This window comes from Clarias gariepinus, chromosome 27 (assembly GCF_024256425.1).
Source record: "Clarias gariepinus isolate MV-2021 ecotype Netherlands chromosome 27, CGAR_prim_01v2, whole genome shotgun sequence".
Classification (NCBI taxonomy): Eukaryota; Metazoa; Chordata; class Actinopteri; order Siluriformes; family Clariidae; genus Clarias; species Clarias gariepinus.
Genome location: NC_071126.1, coordinates 18859830 through 18878155, shown reverse-complemented (window position 1 = coordinate 18878155; position 18326 = coordinate 18859830). Strand labels below are relative to the sequence as shown.

General features: G+C 39.2%; 1 protein-coding gene across 1 annotated transcript; it reads right to left on the bottom strand.

Moving 5' to 3' along the window:
• Positions 1-2846: 2846 nt before the first annotated feature.
• rab15 (RAB15, member RAS oncogene family) lies at positions 2847-16431 on the bottom strand. Its single transcript, XM_053488947.1, has 7 exons — positions 16016-16431; positions 7134-7194; positions 6967-7027; positions 5235-5312; positions 4414-4503; positions 4220-4285; positions 2847-3402 (listed from the first exon to the last, which is right to left on the bottom strand). The coding sequence occupies exons 1-7, from the start codon at positions 16137-16139 to the stop codon at positions 3244-3246; spliced, it is 639 nt and encodes a 212-aa protein (XP_053344922.1). The 5' UTR covers positions 16140-16431; the 3' UTR covers positions 2847-3243.
• Between the last annotated feature and the right edge of the window lie 1895 nt (positions 16432-18326).

Genomic DNA, 18326 nt, shown 5'->3' with positions numbered 1-18326 from the left:
CTTTAATGTAGGATCCGAAACCAATCTCCCCGAAAATGTTCTGTCTGTCTGTATGTCTGTATGTCTGTCCGACCAGATTTTGTCACAGCATCACACAAAACTGGCTGGACTTAATTTAATGAAACTTTGCCAGTCCTTAAGTATTTGCCTGAAGTTTAACCTGTGCCATAAATTCAACGAAAAATGTTGAGTAGAAGTGACGGTTTTGTGCCAGATTACAAACCACAAGTTTTGATAGTTCGTACTGCACATGTGCCAAACTGTGGACGCGTCTTAAATCAACCGCTGGACATAATTTACAAAAAATTTTGCTGTACTAAGATTTCTGCCTGAAGTTTAATCTGCACCATAAGTGAAATCAACATGTTGAGTAAAAGTGATGTTATGAACAGTTATGTGTCGGATTTAATAATCTACTGTAAAATAATCTACTAATGCGCTACTGTCTCAATGTAAACAAACACCTGCACCAATAGATATTAATTAGAAAAGATAAAGTGAATATTTTGACTGGGATTAGTTCATATTTTCACTTTGACGGAAATAACAGCGCTGAAGTGATATAAGTGAATTTTAACACGCTGAAGTGGTTTTAAGACAAAACTTCATCTTTATCCTTTTATCTACTTTTTCCATTTCTCATCTGTGATTCACTCTCCGATTACCGAACAGGGAGTGTGTTTGTCTGACCTCCAATGATGGACAACTTAGTGTAAACAATGCGTAAAAGACTGTGACAGCTTGCGCCAGTGATGGGTGCGAGCCTAAATCTTTTGTCGCTCTTTGCTCCCTCTATAGGCTCACTAGGTAGGCTAGTGAGTGAAGGAGTGGGGCCGCGGAAAAGAGCACCTTTTATAAAAATGTGGCGGGGAGTTTAGGTCTAGACTCGCGGTCTAAAGAGCAGATGATTAAATACAGAGAGTGGCACGAGAGTGGGGTGATGTAATGAGCTGCCAGACATCAAAGGGCATAGAACCGAACGCCGCCGTTTGATCTCCACGTTAAGAACAGCCATGGAAAGACTGCTTGATCTCCTGCAGCACTTCCACTCTCACACAGAGCCGGCTTTGAAAGAGAGATAGTGCGCTTCGTGTTAAGGCCCCCGGTCCCTAATTCTTCGTAGAATCTTCTTAGACAACCATGTACGTGGGCTTTAACCTGAAATAATAATATCACTGATTACGTTGGATTGGCACCCTGTCCAGGGTGTACCCTGCCTTGTGCCCTAAGTCTAATGGGATAGGGTCGAGGTCCCCACGACCCTAAATACAGGATAAAGCAGTATAGAAGATGAGTGAGAGAGTGAGTGAGAGAGTGAGTGAGTGAGTGAGTGAGTGAGTGAGAGAGTGAGTGAGTGAGTGAGTGAGTGAGTGAGAGAGTGAGTGAGTAAGTGAGAGAGTGAGTGAGTGAGTGAGTGAGTGAGAGAGAGAGTGACTGAGTGAGTGAGTGAGAGAGTGAGTAAGCGAGAGAGTGAGAGAGTGAGTGAGCGAGTGAGTGGGTGAGAGAGTGAGTGAGTGAGCGAGAGAGTGAGTGAGTGAGTGAGTGAGTGAGAGAGAGTGAGTGAGTAAGTGAGAGAGGAAGTGAGTGAGTAAGTGAGTGAGTAAGTGAGAGAGGAAGTGAGTGAGTAAGTGAGAGAGTGAGTGAGTGAGAGAGTGAGTAAGTGAGAGAGTGAGTGAGTGAAAGAGTGAGAGAGTGAGCGAGTGAGTGAGTGAGTGAGTGAGTAAGTGAGTGAGAGAGTGAGTGAGTGAGTAAGTGAGAGAGTGAGTAAGTGAGAGAGTGAGTGAGTGAGAGAGTGAGTGAGTGAGTGAAAGAGTGAGAGAGTGAGCGAGTGAGTGGGTGAGAGAGTGAGTGAGCGAGTGAGTGAGTGAGTGAGTGAGTGAGTAAGTGAGTGAGAGAGTGAGTGAGTGAGTAAGTGAGAGAGTGAGTAAGTGAGAGAGTGAGTGAGTGAGAGAGTGAGTGAGAGAGTGAGTGAGTGAGAGAGTGAGTGAGTGAGTGAGTGAGAGAGTGAGTGAGTGAGTAAGTGAGAGAGTGAGTAAGTGAGAGAGTGAGAGAGAGAGTGAGTGAGTGAGTGAGAGAGTGAGTGAGTGAGAGAGTGAGTGAGTGAGTGAGTAAGTGAGAGAGTGAGTAAGTAAGTGAGAGAGTGAGTGAGAGAGTGAGTGAGTGAGTAAGTGAGAGAGTGAGTGAGAGAGTGAGAGAGTGAGTGAGAGAGTGAGTGAGAGAGTGAGAGAGTGAGTGAGTGAGTGAGAGAGAGTGAGTGAGTAAGTGAGAGAGTGAGTGAGAGAGTGAGAGAGTGAGTGAGTAAGTGAGAGAGAGTGAGTGAGTAAGTGAGAGAGTGAGTGAGAGAGTGAGAGAGTGAGTGAGTGAGTGAGAGAGAGTGAGTGAGTAAGTGAGAGAGTAAGAGAGTGAGTGAGTAAGTGAGAGAGTGAGTGAGAGAGTGAGTGAGTGAGTGAGAGAGAGTGAGTGAGTAAATGAGAGAGTAAGTGAGTGAGTGAGTAAGTGAGAGAGTGAGTGAGAGAGTGAGTGAGTGAGAGAGAGTGAGTGAGTAAGTGAGAGAGTAAGTGAGTGAGTGAGTCTACACACACACAAAGTTCATTCTTGCATTAAAGCTTTAAATGTTATTTTTTGGATCGTCATTCTTCTTTGATCGTTCTTGGGTTTCAAGCCGAGCAACCTTTGGACCTTTTTTTTGTGATAGATACGACTCCTTGCTTCTTTGTGCTGTGGACAATTAAAGGAAATGAAAGACACAAAACTGGAAACGCTCTTAAATATAACAGCTTCTCAATAAGTTTATTAGCAAACAGTAATACGTTTAATCACATGCCCCAGAAAGGTGTCCGAGTAATAAACGAGTAATAAACGAGTAATCTTCTGAGCTCGCCCTCACGGCCGGTCCGGACCAGGTCTCCACCGTCGTCATTTAAATAGAACACTCGTTAACTGAAACATTAAAACAGATGATGCTAACACTAACTAGTTAACTGACTCTGCTACTAACTTGTCACGATGTCGCTAGCTAGTCACCTGACCCATGATGGATATTTAGGCTTCCTGAATGTAAAGAGGATTTTAACAAAGTCTTTAGACTTCATTCATTCATTCGTTCATTCGTTCATTCGTTCATACGTTCGTTCGTTCGTGATGAGACTGAAAGGCACCAAACTGAGAGGAAAAAAATAATCCGCCAAAGTGACAGTGGGTAAGAAGGGAAAATGTATTGATGGAAAATGTCACTTCCTGTCCTCAGCACCAGCAGGACTTTTGGGCATTCCTGCTGCCATCACACACTCCCGCCTCCTCCTCTAGGGCTGACAGATCCAGCTGGTCGTTGACGGAAACCCGAAGGAGATCCAGGTCCTTTTTATTAGCCTGTAACACCAGCTCAGCTAATCGTGTAAAGGACTGGAGGGCAAAAAAAAAAAAAAAAACAGGACAGAAATAAGAGACAGACATGCAGCAGAGACAGCAGGTATTACAGTTGTGCACAGCTGGCACACACCTGGTTAAAGGTGGTTTTACTCTTAGGACTCGGGCACAGATCTGACACGTGACCCTAAACGTATCCTTAATGGTAATAGTATTTGTGTAGTGCCTAACACCTAAAGACATTTAGGTTAAGACGATGTCGTCTTGCAAAACGCATTTTCCTATAGAAAATAATGTAAATACAGATAATCCGTTCCAAAAATATAACCAATTTTCAACACTATAATCATATTTTTGCAAATAAAAACAATCAAAACATTTAGAAAAGACATGCAAATGAAGTCAAATATTAAATAAATATACGTTCAACCTCATTTAACCTTAAGTTATGATTTCTCTTGGCACCGGCTGCTTTAAAACCCAAACTAAAAGCGGCTCCATTTTCTTCTTGCTACCGTCCCTGATAACATTCTTGAGACACACGGTGCTGTGTCTTTATTAAATCTTGTATAAAATGCAAAAAACACTCACAAAAAATATGGAAACTCCTAGACGAACGCACAATTTAGCTGGCGTTTACAGCTTCTCATGCCGAGGCGGATCTCTTACAAAATTTCAGTTCTTAAGGCTTCTTTCATTTCTTTCATTCTGTATTGAGAGTATACAAACTTCTACATATTACTTTCTTAATTGTATATATATCGTTAATCAGATTTTCATACCCTTTCACTTCAGTTCATTTTTTTTATTTGCTTTATATTATTTCTAATAAAACGAACAGATTAACACGCACCTCTGTGATGTTGTGATTGGTAAAGGCACTTGTCTCGAAGAAGTCCATTCCATAAGCTTTAGCCAGCTGGAGAGGAGAAACAAACATGTGTATTTTTGTACAGAATCTATACTGCTTTAACGGTGAAAACACATGTGCACACACACACGCACACACACACACACACACACACACACACACACACACACACACACCTTGTTTCCCTGCTCTGTGGCCACTTGTCTTTTGTGTTCCTCGTCAGATTTGTTTCCGATCAGCACTTTCTGCACTTTCTCAGGAGCGTACTGAAGAGAAACACAAGAGTGTGTGTTAGTGTTATGTTCATAAAGTGTGGACAGAATTTTCACCAACAGTCTCCACCCATCTCATCTGTTCTTTCATCTACATTTATTTATATTTATATTCCATCCATCCATCCATCTATCCAACCATCCATCTATTCATCCATCCAGCATACAAGAAAAACACACTAAAGGTCTGAGCTTGGACATTTCATCATATAATTTTATTACATAAATTATTTTCTTTTATATTCTACTCTACAGAGCCCTTAAAACGACATAAGGGTGTGAGGGGGGGCGCTTACTAGATATTTGTATTTTTAGTTACTTTAGTTATTTTTATGTCCCTTTAGGAGTTCTGAATGTTCTGTAGAAACTCGTTTTGTACAATTCTATTCAAGTTTTGTTTTATTCTTTTTCTCAGTGAATTAATATTTGGCTTTATTCATATTCTTTATCTATTCAGTTCTACTTCATTCTGTTTTCAAGAGTGCAAAATAGAGTCAGTGTAAATGATAAAAATGCACCTCATGTAATTATTGCGAAATTTCTCTGTTCCCAGTAAAAGGATAAAAAAACTTATCTTATTTTATGAAAATATAATCAGCTTTATTTTTGGTCTACATCATTGTTGAAAAGGCAGTATTGGGTTCAAAGGATCTAAAAAATCGGTGCATTTCTGGTATGAATTATTATAATAATCCTTATTATTGTTGTTGTTGTGTGAATCCCACCTCGTCCACGTCACTCGCCCATTTCATGATGTGCTGAAAGGATCGCTCACTCGTGATGTCGTACACCAGAAATATTCCCTGGTGAAGTGAATAAGTCATTTTATACAGTACTGTTAGTACAAATGTCTGCATTATTATGGTCAAAATCATCAAAATCAAAAATTTATGCCGTATCTGAATATATATTTATCTATACAGAAGAATATTTTCATGCCTGTAAAGAAAGCAACACATTACATAACAGAGCAGCAGAGCAGTTTTCAGAAACAACAAACAAACAAAAAAAAAACTATTATGGGCTCCTGGGTTGTGTATGAAAACAGAAAAGAACAAGTGTGACAAAGTTCACAGAAGATATTCTCCAGCACACTCAGTAAAACCTACTATCTGTTTTTTACTTATAAAACTGCACAGATCTGTATCTAACACATCTGATCATTTATCATTACTCTACTGTGTATAATCCTCTAATGCACTAAATGTTTTACTCTCATAACTGTGTTCTGTTATTCTGAGCAATCAAAGGTCCCGGTTTGACATGAACGGCCCTTGTAAAAAATTAATTATGCACCAGTGTTTTTTTTTGTGTGTAATTTTGTGTCACTTTTCTTTCCACACTATAAGGACAAAAAGTATTTGTCCAAACCTGCAGTGATATTATATCCAAATACAGTTACTTCAACATGTCATCAGTCCCCCTTCTGTAGCTATAAGTAACAGCTTCCACTCTCCTTGGAAGGCCATCTACAAGATGTTGGAGTGTTTCTGTGTGAATTCGTGCTCATTCCTTCTGTAGAGTGTTTATGAGGTCAGACACTGATGTTGGACGACAAGGCCTCCATTCCAGTTCGTCCCAAAGGTGCTTGATGGGGTTGAGATCAGGGCTCTGTGTTCGGCCCGGTCGAGTTCTTCATCAAACCGTGTCTTTATAGTTCTTGGGCACTGGGGCGGATTCATTAGGATTGTCCTTCACTGGGGATAAGGGGCCTGATTGAAACACCTGAATTCAATAATTAACAGGTTTGGCCAAATACTTTTGTCCATATAGTGTACTGTTTTTATGTGAATCTAAAGGAGGCTGTTAGTAATCATAGCCATCGTTAGTATTTCCATCAGGAACAACTGCATATTTTCAGTTTTTCATTAGTGCAATAACATAAAATGTGTGTGGACTAAAAAAGCTAAACCTCCAATGTTACTTTTATTTCTTCAGTAAAAACAAAAAGAAATAATAATAATTATTATTATTAAAAGGACAGAAGTTAATGTAATTTCCAGCTGCGCAGCCTTTATCAGTGCACTGCGGTCTCGCCACGCTGAAACTAATTTATATCCAACTCTAAGCTGTAGTTGTGTACGTGGCTAAAGCATCTTTTTCCATTGTTACATTTTTATCGGCTCATTAAAAAAACATAAATTAAACCTTAATTCTTTTACCCATTCATCGTCTATACCGCTTTATCCTGTATACAGGGACGTCTTCATTCAGGATTATTAATAATTATTAGAGACATGGAATCTGCACTGATTTTTTCAAAGATTTACAAACACAGCCACGTATAAATGTGCAGTTATCAGCACTGACGCACTTCTTTTGGAAGGTTTTGTTCACTTTGCAATTACAGAATGCCCCCTACATCATTTATTTTTCTCTCCCAGTCCAGTGAGACGTACAGTATGAGGAGTGATTATTACCAGACTGGTGGTGATGCCGTGTGATGAATGAGCTCACCTGCGCCCGTCTGTAGTACTGTTTAGTGATGGTCTGATATCGCTCCTGTCCTGCCGTGTCCCTGTGAGAGACAGACGTACCAGAGACTCAGGATCAGCACCAGCCAATCACAGTGCAGAGTTCACACACACGCACACACACACACACACAGCCTCTCGCTTACTCACCATATCTGTATTCTCACTTTGATTCCATCGATCTCTAATGTCTTCATTTTAAAGTCCACTCCTGAGGGGTAGAGAGAGAGAGAGAGAGAGAGAGAGAGACAGCAGATTGATATCATGGACACGTCTTATATGATTAAAACACAGCCAGAGCTAAAAAATGCAAAATGCACCCGATGGAATTCGGTATACTCCTAGTAGGGAATTTATACGATGGACATCAAACCAGGCCAATGTGATCTTAAGACATTGAGGATACAAAATTGCGAAGGAATTTTTGATATCTCAAACGGGTCAGCCATGACAAAGCCTTAAACGTCACATTTTGTGACATCATAGTGTGACCCCTTTTTCCCAGCATCTGGGCCCTTTGAATATACTTAACCCCCTCGTGTCAGCCACTGTGCTGCTCAGAAACATCTCCACTTTACTTTATCATGTGACTGAAAAACTGCTGGACACAATGTCTATCCGGTGCTTATGGCACTCGGGCCCTGTTCTGTGTTTATTGCTGTAATAAATGTTACGCTGTCTTAAAGTTTACTGAAGCTGAAGATCTAGGGCGTCCTGAGCCATTGCACACGGAGCCGATGGAACAGCTGAACTCTCCGCTCCAGGGCTTTATCGACTTGCTAAAGGTTACCGCTTAATCACCATAGTGCAACCCACACAGACCCCATGATGTCAGCATGAATAAGTGCCTCAATCCCAAGGTTTCATTGATTTTTTTTTTCAACTGCCGGTAAAATACAAACAGAAACTAGATTTTGTGTGTGCACGTGTGTGTATTTTATTGCCACATAATTAATGCCATATGGTTGGTTATTTTTCAAATATGCAACAATAAGGCGGCATGAGCTGGTGTTTAACACTGTCGCCTCGCACCTCTAGAGTCAGGGTTCGATTCCCGCCTCGGGGTCTGTGTGCATGGAGTTTGCATGCTCTCCTCGTGTTTGGTGGGTTTCCTTCGGGTACATGCAGATTAGACTAATTGGTGTTGCCCATAGTGTGCAAATATGTGTGTAAATGTTGACCAGAGGTCTTACCACGGTTGTAAAATGGGAAAAGAAGTACAATGCTCACCTATAAGGTTCTTAACCAACAGTGAATGAATAGAAGATAAACTAATAAACTAATATAATAAGGTACACTTGGCATGGCAGCGTCTTTCTATCTATAAAAATAGCCTTGTAAAATTTTTCATTTGGTCAGAAGGCTGTTGATTAGATTTATTTAACAGCAGCTCAGACAGCAGTGCAGCTGCTCATTTTATAATACCGCAACCGCTCACTCACAGTGGAAAAATCATGTGTTTAATATTAACGGCAGGAGTGTCCTGTTTGCCAACACGCTCAGGACTAATGTGTTTACTCTTTTTTTTTCCATTTCTCAGTTACATGACAATGATGTTTTGTTTCGTTTTTTCCACTTGTACAACTAAGAGTGTGTTACTATGACATCAGCCCTGTGCCGTCATAGTGTGTGAAGAGCCCTCTTGTTCTTCTAGATTATTGTTTCTTTTCCCTCCCAGCATCTGGGGCTTTTTTGGAGGTCTTAACATGCTCATGAAAATCAGCACACAGGTTGGAATCAGCTGCATGTCATGGGCTCTATTTAACAGTAAGTCAGTTATTTTGGGTTGCTTGCAAAACACACCCAATGGAATTTGATATACTCCTCCTAGGGGATTTATACGATTGTGACGAAAACCAGTCCAATGTGATCTCAAGACATTGAGGATGCAAAATTGCGAAGGGATTGTTGATATCCCAATCAGGTCAGCCATGAGAATGCCTTAAACTTATGCTGAAAAGTGGCTAATAACTTCCTGAGTGACATCACATTGAGTGTGATTCTTTTGTTCCAGCATCCGGGCTTTTTGGAGGTCTTCCCCCCGATTTTCGACCTAATTTAAGTCGTGTCCAATTCCTCCCCTTCACTAGGGGGATCCCACACTATAGTAGGCCGAAGACTATCACCTCTTTCCTCCGAACCACGTGACGCCAGCCTAACGCATCTTTTCCAACTGCTCGCTCACGCACCGTTAGGGATGGCGTAACACACTCGGAGGACAGCGCTATCCGCTCCTTACACTTGCGTGAGCTCTCAGACGCCCCTAATTGGCTGTAGAGCCGTGATTAATGTGGGAGCACTAAGCACCTCTCATCACTCCCCCGGCCAATCAGCTCTCTCTAGACCTCACCCGGGAATGGAGGTCTTAACATAAAATTCCCCCTGTTTTAAAATTATATCATAATTAATGCCCACTATTCCCACTGTCTTTCTATGCCAGGGCAATGATGGCGCAGGTGCTTGGCCCCGATCATTGTTGCTTGCAACTACACTATACAGTATTGTATTTGGTATTATTAAACTTTAAGAGACAGATTGGTAAGGGGTGGATTGTTTATGGCTCCTATAATTAAATTCCATTAAACTAATTTGTATTCATGCCAAACTTTAACCCAAGAATATTGTCACATTTTAGAATTATATAAATTTCAGAAAGTATTGTTAGATTTATACGTTTAGCCCTGATGATCAACCTGAAGCTGGTGGTGACAAAGAAAAACTTCCTGAGATGACATTAGGAAGAAACCTCATGAGGAACCGGTTTTAAAAGGTTATAAATAATGTAACATTCATTAGAGCTATAAATAAGAAGTGTTGTAATTGTTGCTAAATAGCTATGATGTAAGCAGAATAAAACACTTCATGGCATGCTGTTATAGCCAAATAATCAACTTTAGACTGGTGTGCCTCTGGTTCATTGCATCAGTTGATTATTTTTCTCCAAATGCTTACTTCCTTGTACATTATGCAGGTTTTTCATACTTGGCTTATTAATAGATGTAAATTCACACAGTCCACAGCTTCATTATAAGCAAGTGCTCTTGTCACATAAATCTGTTCTTGCTCATGATCAGATGTTGTAAGTATCTTATGTAGGTCATACGTTAGCTCACCCTAGCTTAGGAAAGGAGGATATTTTACTTTTTGGAGAAACAGTAATACATAACAGGTGGGAGGGTCCAGCCGGGTTAAATACATTATTAAAACTCTCATGTTTTAAAAAGTTAGTTACACATAACTTATACTCCATGTGCTGTCCAATCAGACTTTAAACTGGAGCAGCATTAATATTAATACACTAATATTCTTAGTATAATAACATTTTCATCATCTCACTTCCCAGAATCCCATCTTATAGAAAAATCACAACTTTAATGCACTACTTTTTAGTTTCTCGCGAACTTGGATGAAATATTTTTTCCTAAAGCAGGAGATCCAAACTTGGATTCATCTGTCTGACTCCTTAATATTTTCCAGGCAGAACTCGTCACATGACAGCATATTTTCGGCCTGTTTATAAGCCTGACTGGTATTTTCATACAGATGGTATTAAAGACAGGCTTCTGTTAGAGAGATTAATCGCCGTGGAACAGCAACGAGAGCGATGGCATTACAGTATACTAAAGCAGGTAGTAGGCCTATACTGTAAACTGGTGGTTTGTGAGATTATGATGGAAATGTAAAGGTGACATTGTGTTAAATTTTAATAATGTACATGTATAGGTTTAAACATAAAAACAAAAAATAAATCTAGCATTTTACTTTAACCTATTAAGTGAATAGAGATACAGTAGTAGTTGATTGAATCATGTCATGTAATAACAGCTCTGAGCGTGTGAGACTTACGAAGTATGAATTTTAGGTTGTCAAAACGTTGTAGTGACGTTGATTTGGCAATGTTGCAGACATTAAGGCAACAGCATTGGTGTCTCAGTGGTATGTTTTGAGTCCCACCCAATGGCCAAACCCCAGCCGCTGGATGCAGTGCCCCGCCCCCGGATCGAATAGAAGGGTCGGGTCAAGAAGCGCATACAGAATAAAACATGTGCCAAAGTTGTGTGCGGATCGGTCAAAAAGTCAAAGTCAACTTTATTGTTGATTCTGCTATATGTATATGTATACAGTACATACATATAGAGAATTTAAATTACGTTGCTCTCTACTAAGTACAAAAAGATAACACTCGACAGAAGGTTGATATGGTGCAAAGTGGAACTGGTGCAAATGAAGAGTAGTGCAAGTAAGCTTTTAGTTTGTTTAAAGTGACATGCATTCAGCTCTTTATTGCTGGGTTGAGGTATTAAACAGTCCAATGCTGCACAAGTGAAAGGGGGTCAGATGGTACTGTATGACCCGTCTGTGGGAGCAGAACAAAGAATAACAACAACAGATTTTGAGACAACATTTGTATTAGCTTGTATTTCATCATTATTGATGAAATAATTTAAAACCAAATGCACCCAACACAATGTGGCAGGAAATTATTTTATTGTTGTTGTTTTTTTTTTAGCAGAGGCATGAGCTGTCCATGCTGGTAAATGATCTTCACAAAAATACCAATAAACAGCATCTTCACCAAAATATTACATTGGAAAAGGGTTGAAAAAAACCCTGCTTCGTTGTACGAGATGTGTTCTGTAAAAGCGTGCGTGATGCAGTTCGGACGCCGCGCAAACACCTTATTGCATTAGAGTTTGAGAGTTAAGATGATTCTCACTGAAATATTTCTAAAGGAAAATGAAACATTACATCACATTACCAGCCTGAAGAAACTCAAATCTGATTCTGTACCTTAATGTAACACGGATATGATTTTATAATATTCTTCATATCTGACTGACTTTGGTATCTGATCCTAGATCGGATACACTGAATGTCCGATACGTGGTCATGTGACTCGCATGAGATTCAGGGATTTAGTAGATGATTTGGTACAGACTGTGTGCAAGCAAAACTGGAGTGAAAGCACAGAAACAGAGGAGTGTTACCGCCATACAACGCTCAACTGACGCTAGTCTTCATGCTAAATACAGCCTTAGCATGCTAACACAAATGATCTGGCTTACGGTCTCTTAAAATGGAACTCTATGTTGTCAGAAAAGTAAAACACAAGGATGAGAAACAACCAAACACAAATCAGGTGACGAGATTTCCAAAGGCAAATGTTAGCTAGAAGCTAAAAGCTAAAAGTGAAAAATTAACAACTAAAGGTTTTGCTTGAAAATCTCAGCTGGTTAAAAGTCAAGTTTAAATTAGTTCAATTAACATAAATGTAGATTAAAGTAAAGACTCCAGTGTTGTTTTCCTTGTATTCACTGTATATTTAGTGCGTTAGTTAAAAGACTGTTGTTAAAAGACAATCATAACTTTGCAACAGACCAGGACATTACCTCCTCTCACCAGCAGGGGGCTACAGAAATCTTATCAGATGTTCACTTCCTGGTTTATCACAGTACAGTACAGTACAGGACTGTACACTGTATGTATTTTACTCAGTGTGAATCTTATCAATGTCAATAACCAGAAGGTTTTCTCGGCTTCTCTCGGTAAATCTTTCGAAGCTTTAAGTGGGTTAGATTTTTTCAGATGTTAGTCAGTGTTTAAAATCAGCTCTATATGGATCCCACTGAGCTGCACTGGGATTAGACCACATGTACACCAAACTCACTTATGAGACTAAATCGAATTATTTAGTTATGTGTGTGCTGAATTTGGGGAATTGGGATCCTTACTATTATGGGACTTTTTAAATTAGAGTAATAAAGTGGCATCATTAGTGTAAAGTAACCTGAATATATATATATAATCTCCAGATCCATGCTTCGTTTTTTTGTTAATATACTGTACACTTTTATATTTTTATCAGATAAAAATTTTGATAAATAGACATTTGCTAAATACAGTTTCATGCCCTTTCATTTGGTGTATTATTCTAAAATGCTAACTTATTAAGATATTGCAACATGAATTTGACATGGTTACGGACACTACAGATTTTTTTGGCTTTTTAAGCTCATACCCATCTCTTGTGTAAAACACTGAGGTCGCCCTGGAATTTAAATGCTACAGTATATGTGTTAACAGTAATTAATGGGGCGGATCACAAAAAGCAATTTTAACTGAATTACTTATAGTTTTCTATGTTTTATGGCCACATAACAAGAGGTGTGTGTCTAATTTGGAGCATTTAAACAAGATCACGGGTAAAAAAAAAAAAAATCCTCAATTTTGCACCGAATGCTTTAATTAAAGGCAACACTTTTTACAGGTCATATCCTTCTAGAAGCTTACACCAAGTTTAGTATTAATACTCATAAAGAAATATGAATAACCTGAAGCGAGACAGTATAACGCTGAAAAATGTCCATTTTTGGGGCTCATATAAAATCATCTCTCCAAAACGGCTGAAGTTAGGGACTTGACATTTTTAGGGAAGCGAGATTTCATCACCTTCATGTTGCATAAACTTCAGAAGTAGCAGAAGTATAACATTAAGAAATTAAATCAGCACCAACACTTCACCGTTGCATTTGGGTTGATAGTTCAGTGTAAAGGCTGCGTTTTAATATTTTACATTTTTACAGGTGAACATTAAGTGATTTTTTTACTGAAGAGTGTCATGTTCAGTTAGTTTCTATTTTGGTAATCACACAAACACCTCAAGTGCAATAGCTAGACATCAGGTTGATAAGCACCGTCGTTTTCCTTTTGATCTAGGGGATATAACAATCATGTCAGTGACAGATCCAGAATCCGGGTTCGATTCCCGCCTCCGGTCTGCGTGCATGGAGTTTACACGTTCTCCCCGTGCTTGCAGATTAGGCTACCAGGTGTTCACAAATTGCCCATAGTGTGTGTCTATGTGTGTACGTGCACTAGGATGGACTGACACCCCGTCCAGGATGTACCCCGCTTGTGCCCTAAGTCTCCTGGTATCGACTCCAGGCCCCACACGACCCTGAATACAGAATAAAGCGAGTGAGTGAGTGTAACAATAACTTTAATAATTTGGTTTAATTATGAGTATTATTATTCCCAAATGATCAGTGTGGACTTGTTACAGAGCTCAGAGCGTTAGTGGCTCAGTGGCGGTTTGCTCCACTGCCATGCGGAAGGAAACATTTCCCAATTAGGACTAAATTCCTTTATTTATAAATAATTTTACCTAAAATTTTTTGAAGATGGAGGATCGAAGGAAATATCTGCTAATCCTAACGGAAACATTCTTCCCTGCATGAGGAACGCGGCTAAGTAAATCGCTAAGAGGGCGATCATTCATAATCCCTGCTGCAGACAATGGGCGATAATGAAGATGACGACCATGAGGATGATGATGATGATGATGATATGAGGGGAAAACGCACACATGTCCACATATGGACTATACTGTACATCTGATCTACGACCACACGTGATAAGGACAGATTTTTAAAAACAGGATTTACACGAAAATAAATAAATGCATAAAATAAATAAATAAAAGGAGTAATCTCTGTTTATTGTTCAGTCATGAAGTGTAAGAGGAGATAAATGTCTGGGAGCTGATGATGAAAGTTTAAAAGCATTACAGCACAAAGTTTATTATTAAATTGTAAAGCAAGCATCAAATTCCTCTCTCGCTCACTTTCTCTCTCTCTCTCTTTCTCTCTCTCTCTCTCTCTCTCTCTCGCTCACTCTCTCTCTCTCTCTCTCTCTCTCTTTCTCTCTCTCTCTCTCTCTCTACTTTTGTTCCAGTTATAATTATTTAAACTGTAGCATTTTGTGAAGCTGGGAATGTTAGAGTGTGATAATGTGTAAAGTGTTTATATTTCACTCGCTCTTCATCTATTCCACTTTATCCTGTATTCAGGGTCGCGGGGGGCCTGGAGCCCATCCCAGGAGACTTAGGGCACGAGGTGTGGTACGAGGAGTGCCAATCTATCACATGTACACACACTCACACACCCATTCACACACTATGGGCAAGTTGGGAACGCAAATTAGCCTAACCTGCATGTATTTGGACTGTGGGAGGAAACCGGAGTACCCGGAGGAAACCCACCAAGCACAGGGAGAACATGCAAACTCCACAAACACACAGAGACGGGAATCGAAGGTGAATCCGGACCCTGGAGGTGCAGGGCAACAGTGCTAATAATATTGTTAATACTTCTTCTTCTTCTTCTTAACAACAACAATATTTAATGGTTCTATTAAATAATATATAATAAACAAAAATTCTGGTTGTTGAAACAAATGAAATACTTTTATTTATTTATTAATGTAAAAAAAAATCCCTACTTTTTGAAACATGAATGTTGGTATTTTTTGCTGACACCAAAGTAAGAGGCTCATTAGGAATAATAATAATAATAATAATAATAGGAGACTTACAATTATTATTATTATTATTATTAATATTATTAATAATAATAATAAGAATAATATTATTATTAGATACCTATGCAAAAATAATAATTATATACTGTATATATTAGACTAATTATTTGTTATTTAAATTAATTTGTATCTTAGTTTATTTACAGTAAATTTCCATTCATCCCTGACAGTAAACAAACCCTTTCCATGCAAAAAAATTAAACTAATAATATTGTGAATGTTTATGTTAACTAATAACTAATAAATAAATATTATTTAATGGTTGTACTACGTATGCCTTTATGTCTATATACTACTTATTATATTGTAATATTCATTGATGTAAAAAAAAAACTACTTTTGAAACATGAATGTTGGTATTGTTTGCTAACACCAAAGTAAGAGGCTCATTAGACATAATAATAATAATAATAATAATAATAATAATAATAATAATAATAAAAAAGAGACAAATAAAATTATTATTATTATTATTATTATTATTATGAGACCTATAGAATAACAGTGCATGTCTATAACTGTATCAGCTCCGTACAACAGAGGCAGTGAAAACATTATGTTATCCACCCGAACCACCCTCCTCCCCCATTACCTCCGTTACCTCTCACCCCACCCCCGCACCACTCTCTCTCTCTCTCTCTGTTGTTCCTTACCGATGGTGGAGATGTGTGAGGGATGAAACGCGTTGTCTGTGAATCTGCATAACAGACAGGTCTTCCCGACTCCTGAGTCTCCGAGCAGCAGCAGTCTGAACAGCACATCGTACTGCTTGGCCATGATGTCGGAGAGGAGGAGGAGGAGGAGGATGAGGAGGATGGGGAGGAGAGGAGGAGGTGGAGGGAGAGGAGAGTGCTCAGCTAGCTCAGTGACGGATTCCCAGCACAGACACACGCCCCGCACCGACAACCCGCATCCTGAGCTCCCCTTCTGCCTCTGTCCATCCACAGCACGGGTCTGATCGGCTCATACAGAGAGGAGGGGGGGGGGCGTTGTGGAAGAGAGGAGGAGGAAAGAAGGAGAGGAGAGAGAGAGTGTGTGTGTGCAGGAAGAGGAGAGAGCGCGGTGTGGTGTGTGAGCAGAGATGACAGGAGAGGAGAGGGGAGGGGAGAGGAAGGGTGTGGTGAGAGATCCGTTCACCTCCAGAAAGGGGCGAGGCCTAAACACACACACACACACACACACACACACACACACACACACACACACACAGACCTACTGTAGTATGTCACAGGTTACCATGGTTACCAGATTCCTCCTCTTTAGTGCTGTTGTATGCAGGTTCAGTGATGAAGCCCTATCCCCAGCTTGTGTGTGTCTGTGTGTACTTTTATTATTCTAGGCTACTTCCTTATTGTCATTATTATTATTATTATTATTATTATTATTATTATTATTTAAATTCAAATTCTATTTGTCACTTACGCAGTCATACACAGTACGATATGCAGTGAAATGGCTATACGACCGCTCGTGACCTTAAGATCAAGATTATCAGTAAGAAATAAATTATAAAATAGAATAAGACTTTTAAAACTTAGCTGCAGAAAAAAAGAAGAACAAAATATAAAATATAGGATATAAAAACCACAAAAAAATAGACGATAATGGCTGTAAAAATACGGAAAAATGTGCAAAAGTGTGAAATGGAAATGTCCAGGGTGAGTGCAAATGTGCATAAATGTTCAAATTTTTAATGTCCATGAATGGATCATGAATACATTTGAACATTATTATTATTATTATTATTATTATTATTATTATTATTATTATTAATGCTGTATTTATACTTTATGTAAGTATTATTAAGAAGAAATACTTCCATGCAAAAGTACTGATCACACTGTAACACTGTACTGATCCACTACAGTAAATACTACACATGCTCACAATGTAAACCATTAGCTGTGAACTGAACAGTGAAGTCCAGGGCTGAGCATGAAAAAGTACAAAAGCAGACGAAAGCGAGAAAAACTACAAATAAAAATAGGAGAAGAAAAAAAATCTCAGCAATAATCATCTATTTAGTTATTTTATAATTACTATTTCAAATATTAAAAGTGAATATTCCAGTGTGTTCTTTTATATACGTACAATGGAACCTTGGATTACGAGCATAATTCGTTCCGGAAGTGGACTCATATTTCAAAACACTCGTAAACCAAATCGAATTTTCCCATAAGAAATAATGGAAACTTAATTTATTCATTCCACAGCCCAAAAAAAAAAAAAACATAAAAATAAGTAACACAAAATATTAAGTACAAATAAAACAAATTAGGCCTCAGAGTGGCGTGGTGGTAAAGTGCTCGCCCTATCATTCGTAGATCGCTGGTTCAGTTCTAGGGTGATGCTGTAACCTCTCGCAGCCGGAGGTCTAGAGAGAGTTGATTGGCCGAGGGGAGGGACGAGAGGTACTTAGTGCTCCCACAATAATCACGGCTCTACAGCCAATCAGGGGCATCTGTGAGTGCGCACAAACGTAAGGACCGGATAGCGCTGTCCTCTAAGTGTGTGACTCCGCCCCCAAGCAGTTCGAAAAGATGCCATCGGCTGGCATCACGTAGTTCGGAGGAAACACGTGATAGTTTGCGGCCCTCCCGACTGAGCAGTAGTAGTAGCCTTAATGTGGAGCCCCCTAGTGACGGGGAGGAATTGGACACGACTAAATTAGGGACAAAAAAAAATCTTTAAAAAATTATAATTAATAAAACGAATTAACCTGCACTTTACCTTTAAAAAAGTAAAAATAAATCTTGACAGATAAGTGTTTCCGTTATGCGCTCAGGCGCCGTGTGTGTGTGTGTGTGTGTGTGAGAGAGAGACGCTAAAGTAAGAGGAAGTAAATGTTAAAAGGTCACCGAAACATAACACCAGTTTATCCAAAATGATTTGTCCCAAAAATGTTCAAATCTAAACTTTTTATGTTTGAGTTTGTTTCTCTGTGTATTAACGTCACAATCCGTA

Bases quoted from the DNA above. Each gene is read 5' to 3' on its own strand.
- rab15 (XM_053488947.1), bottom strand. From the start codon at position 16,139: ATGGCCAAGCAGTACGATGTGCTGTTCAGACTGCTGCTGCTCGGAGAC. The intron at 5,313-6,966 runs GTGAGCTCATTC...TCACTTCACCAG, and splicing joins AGTACTACAGACGGGCGCAG to GGAATATTTCTGGTGTACGA. The intron at 3,403-4,219 runs GTGCGTGTTAAT...TTTGCCCTCCAG, and splicing joins CCAATCACAACATCACAGAG to TCCTTTACACGATTAGCTGA.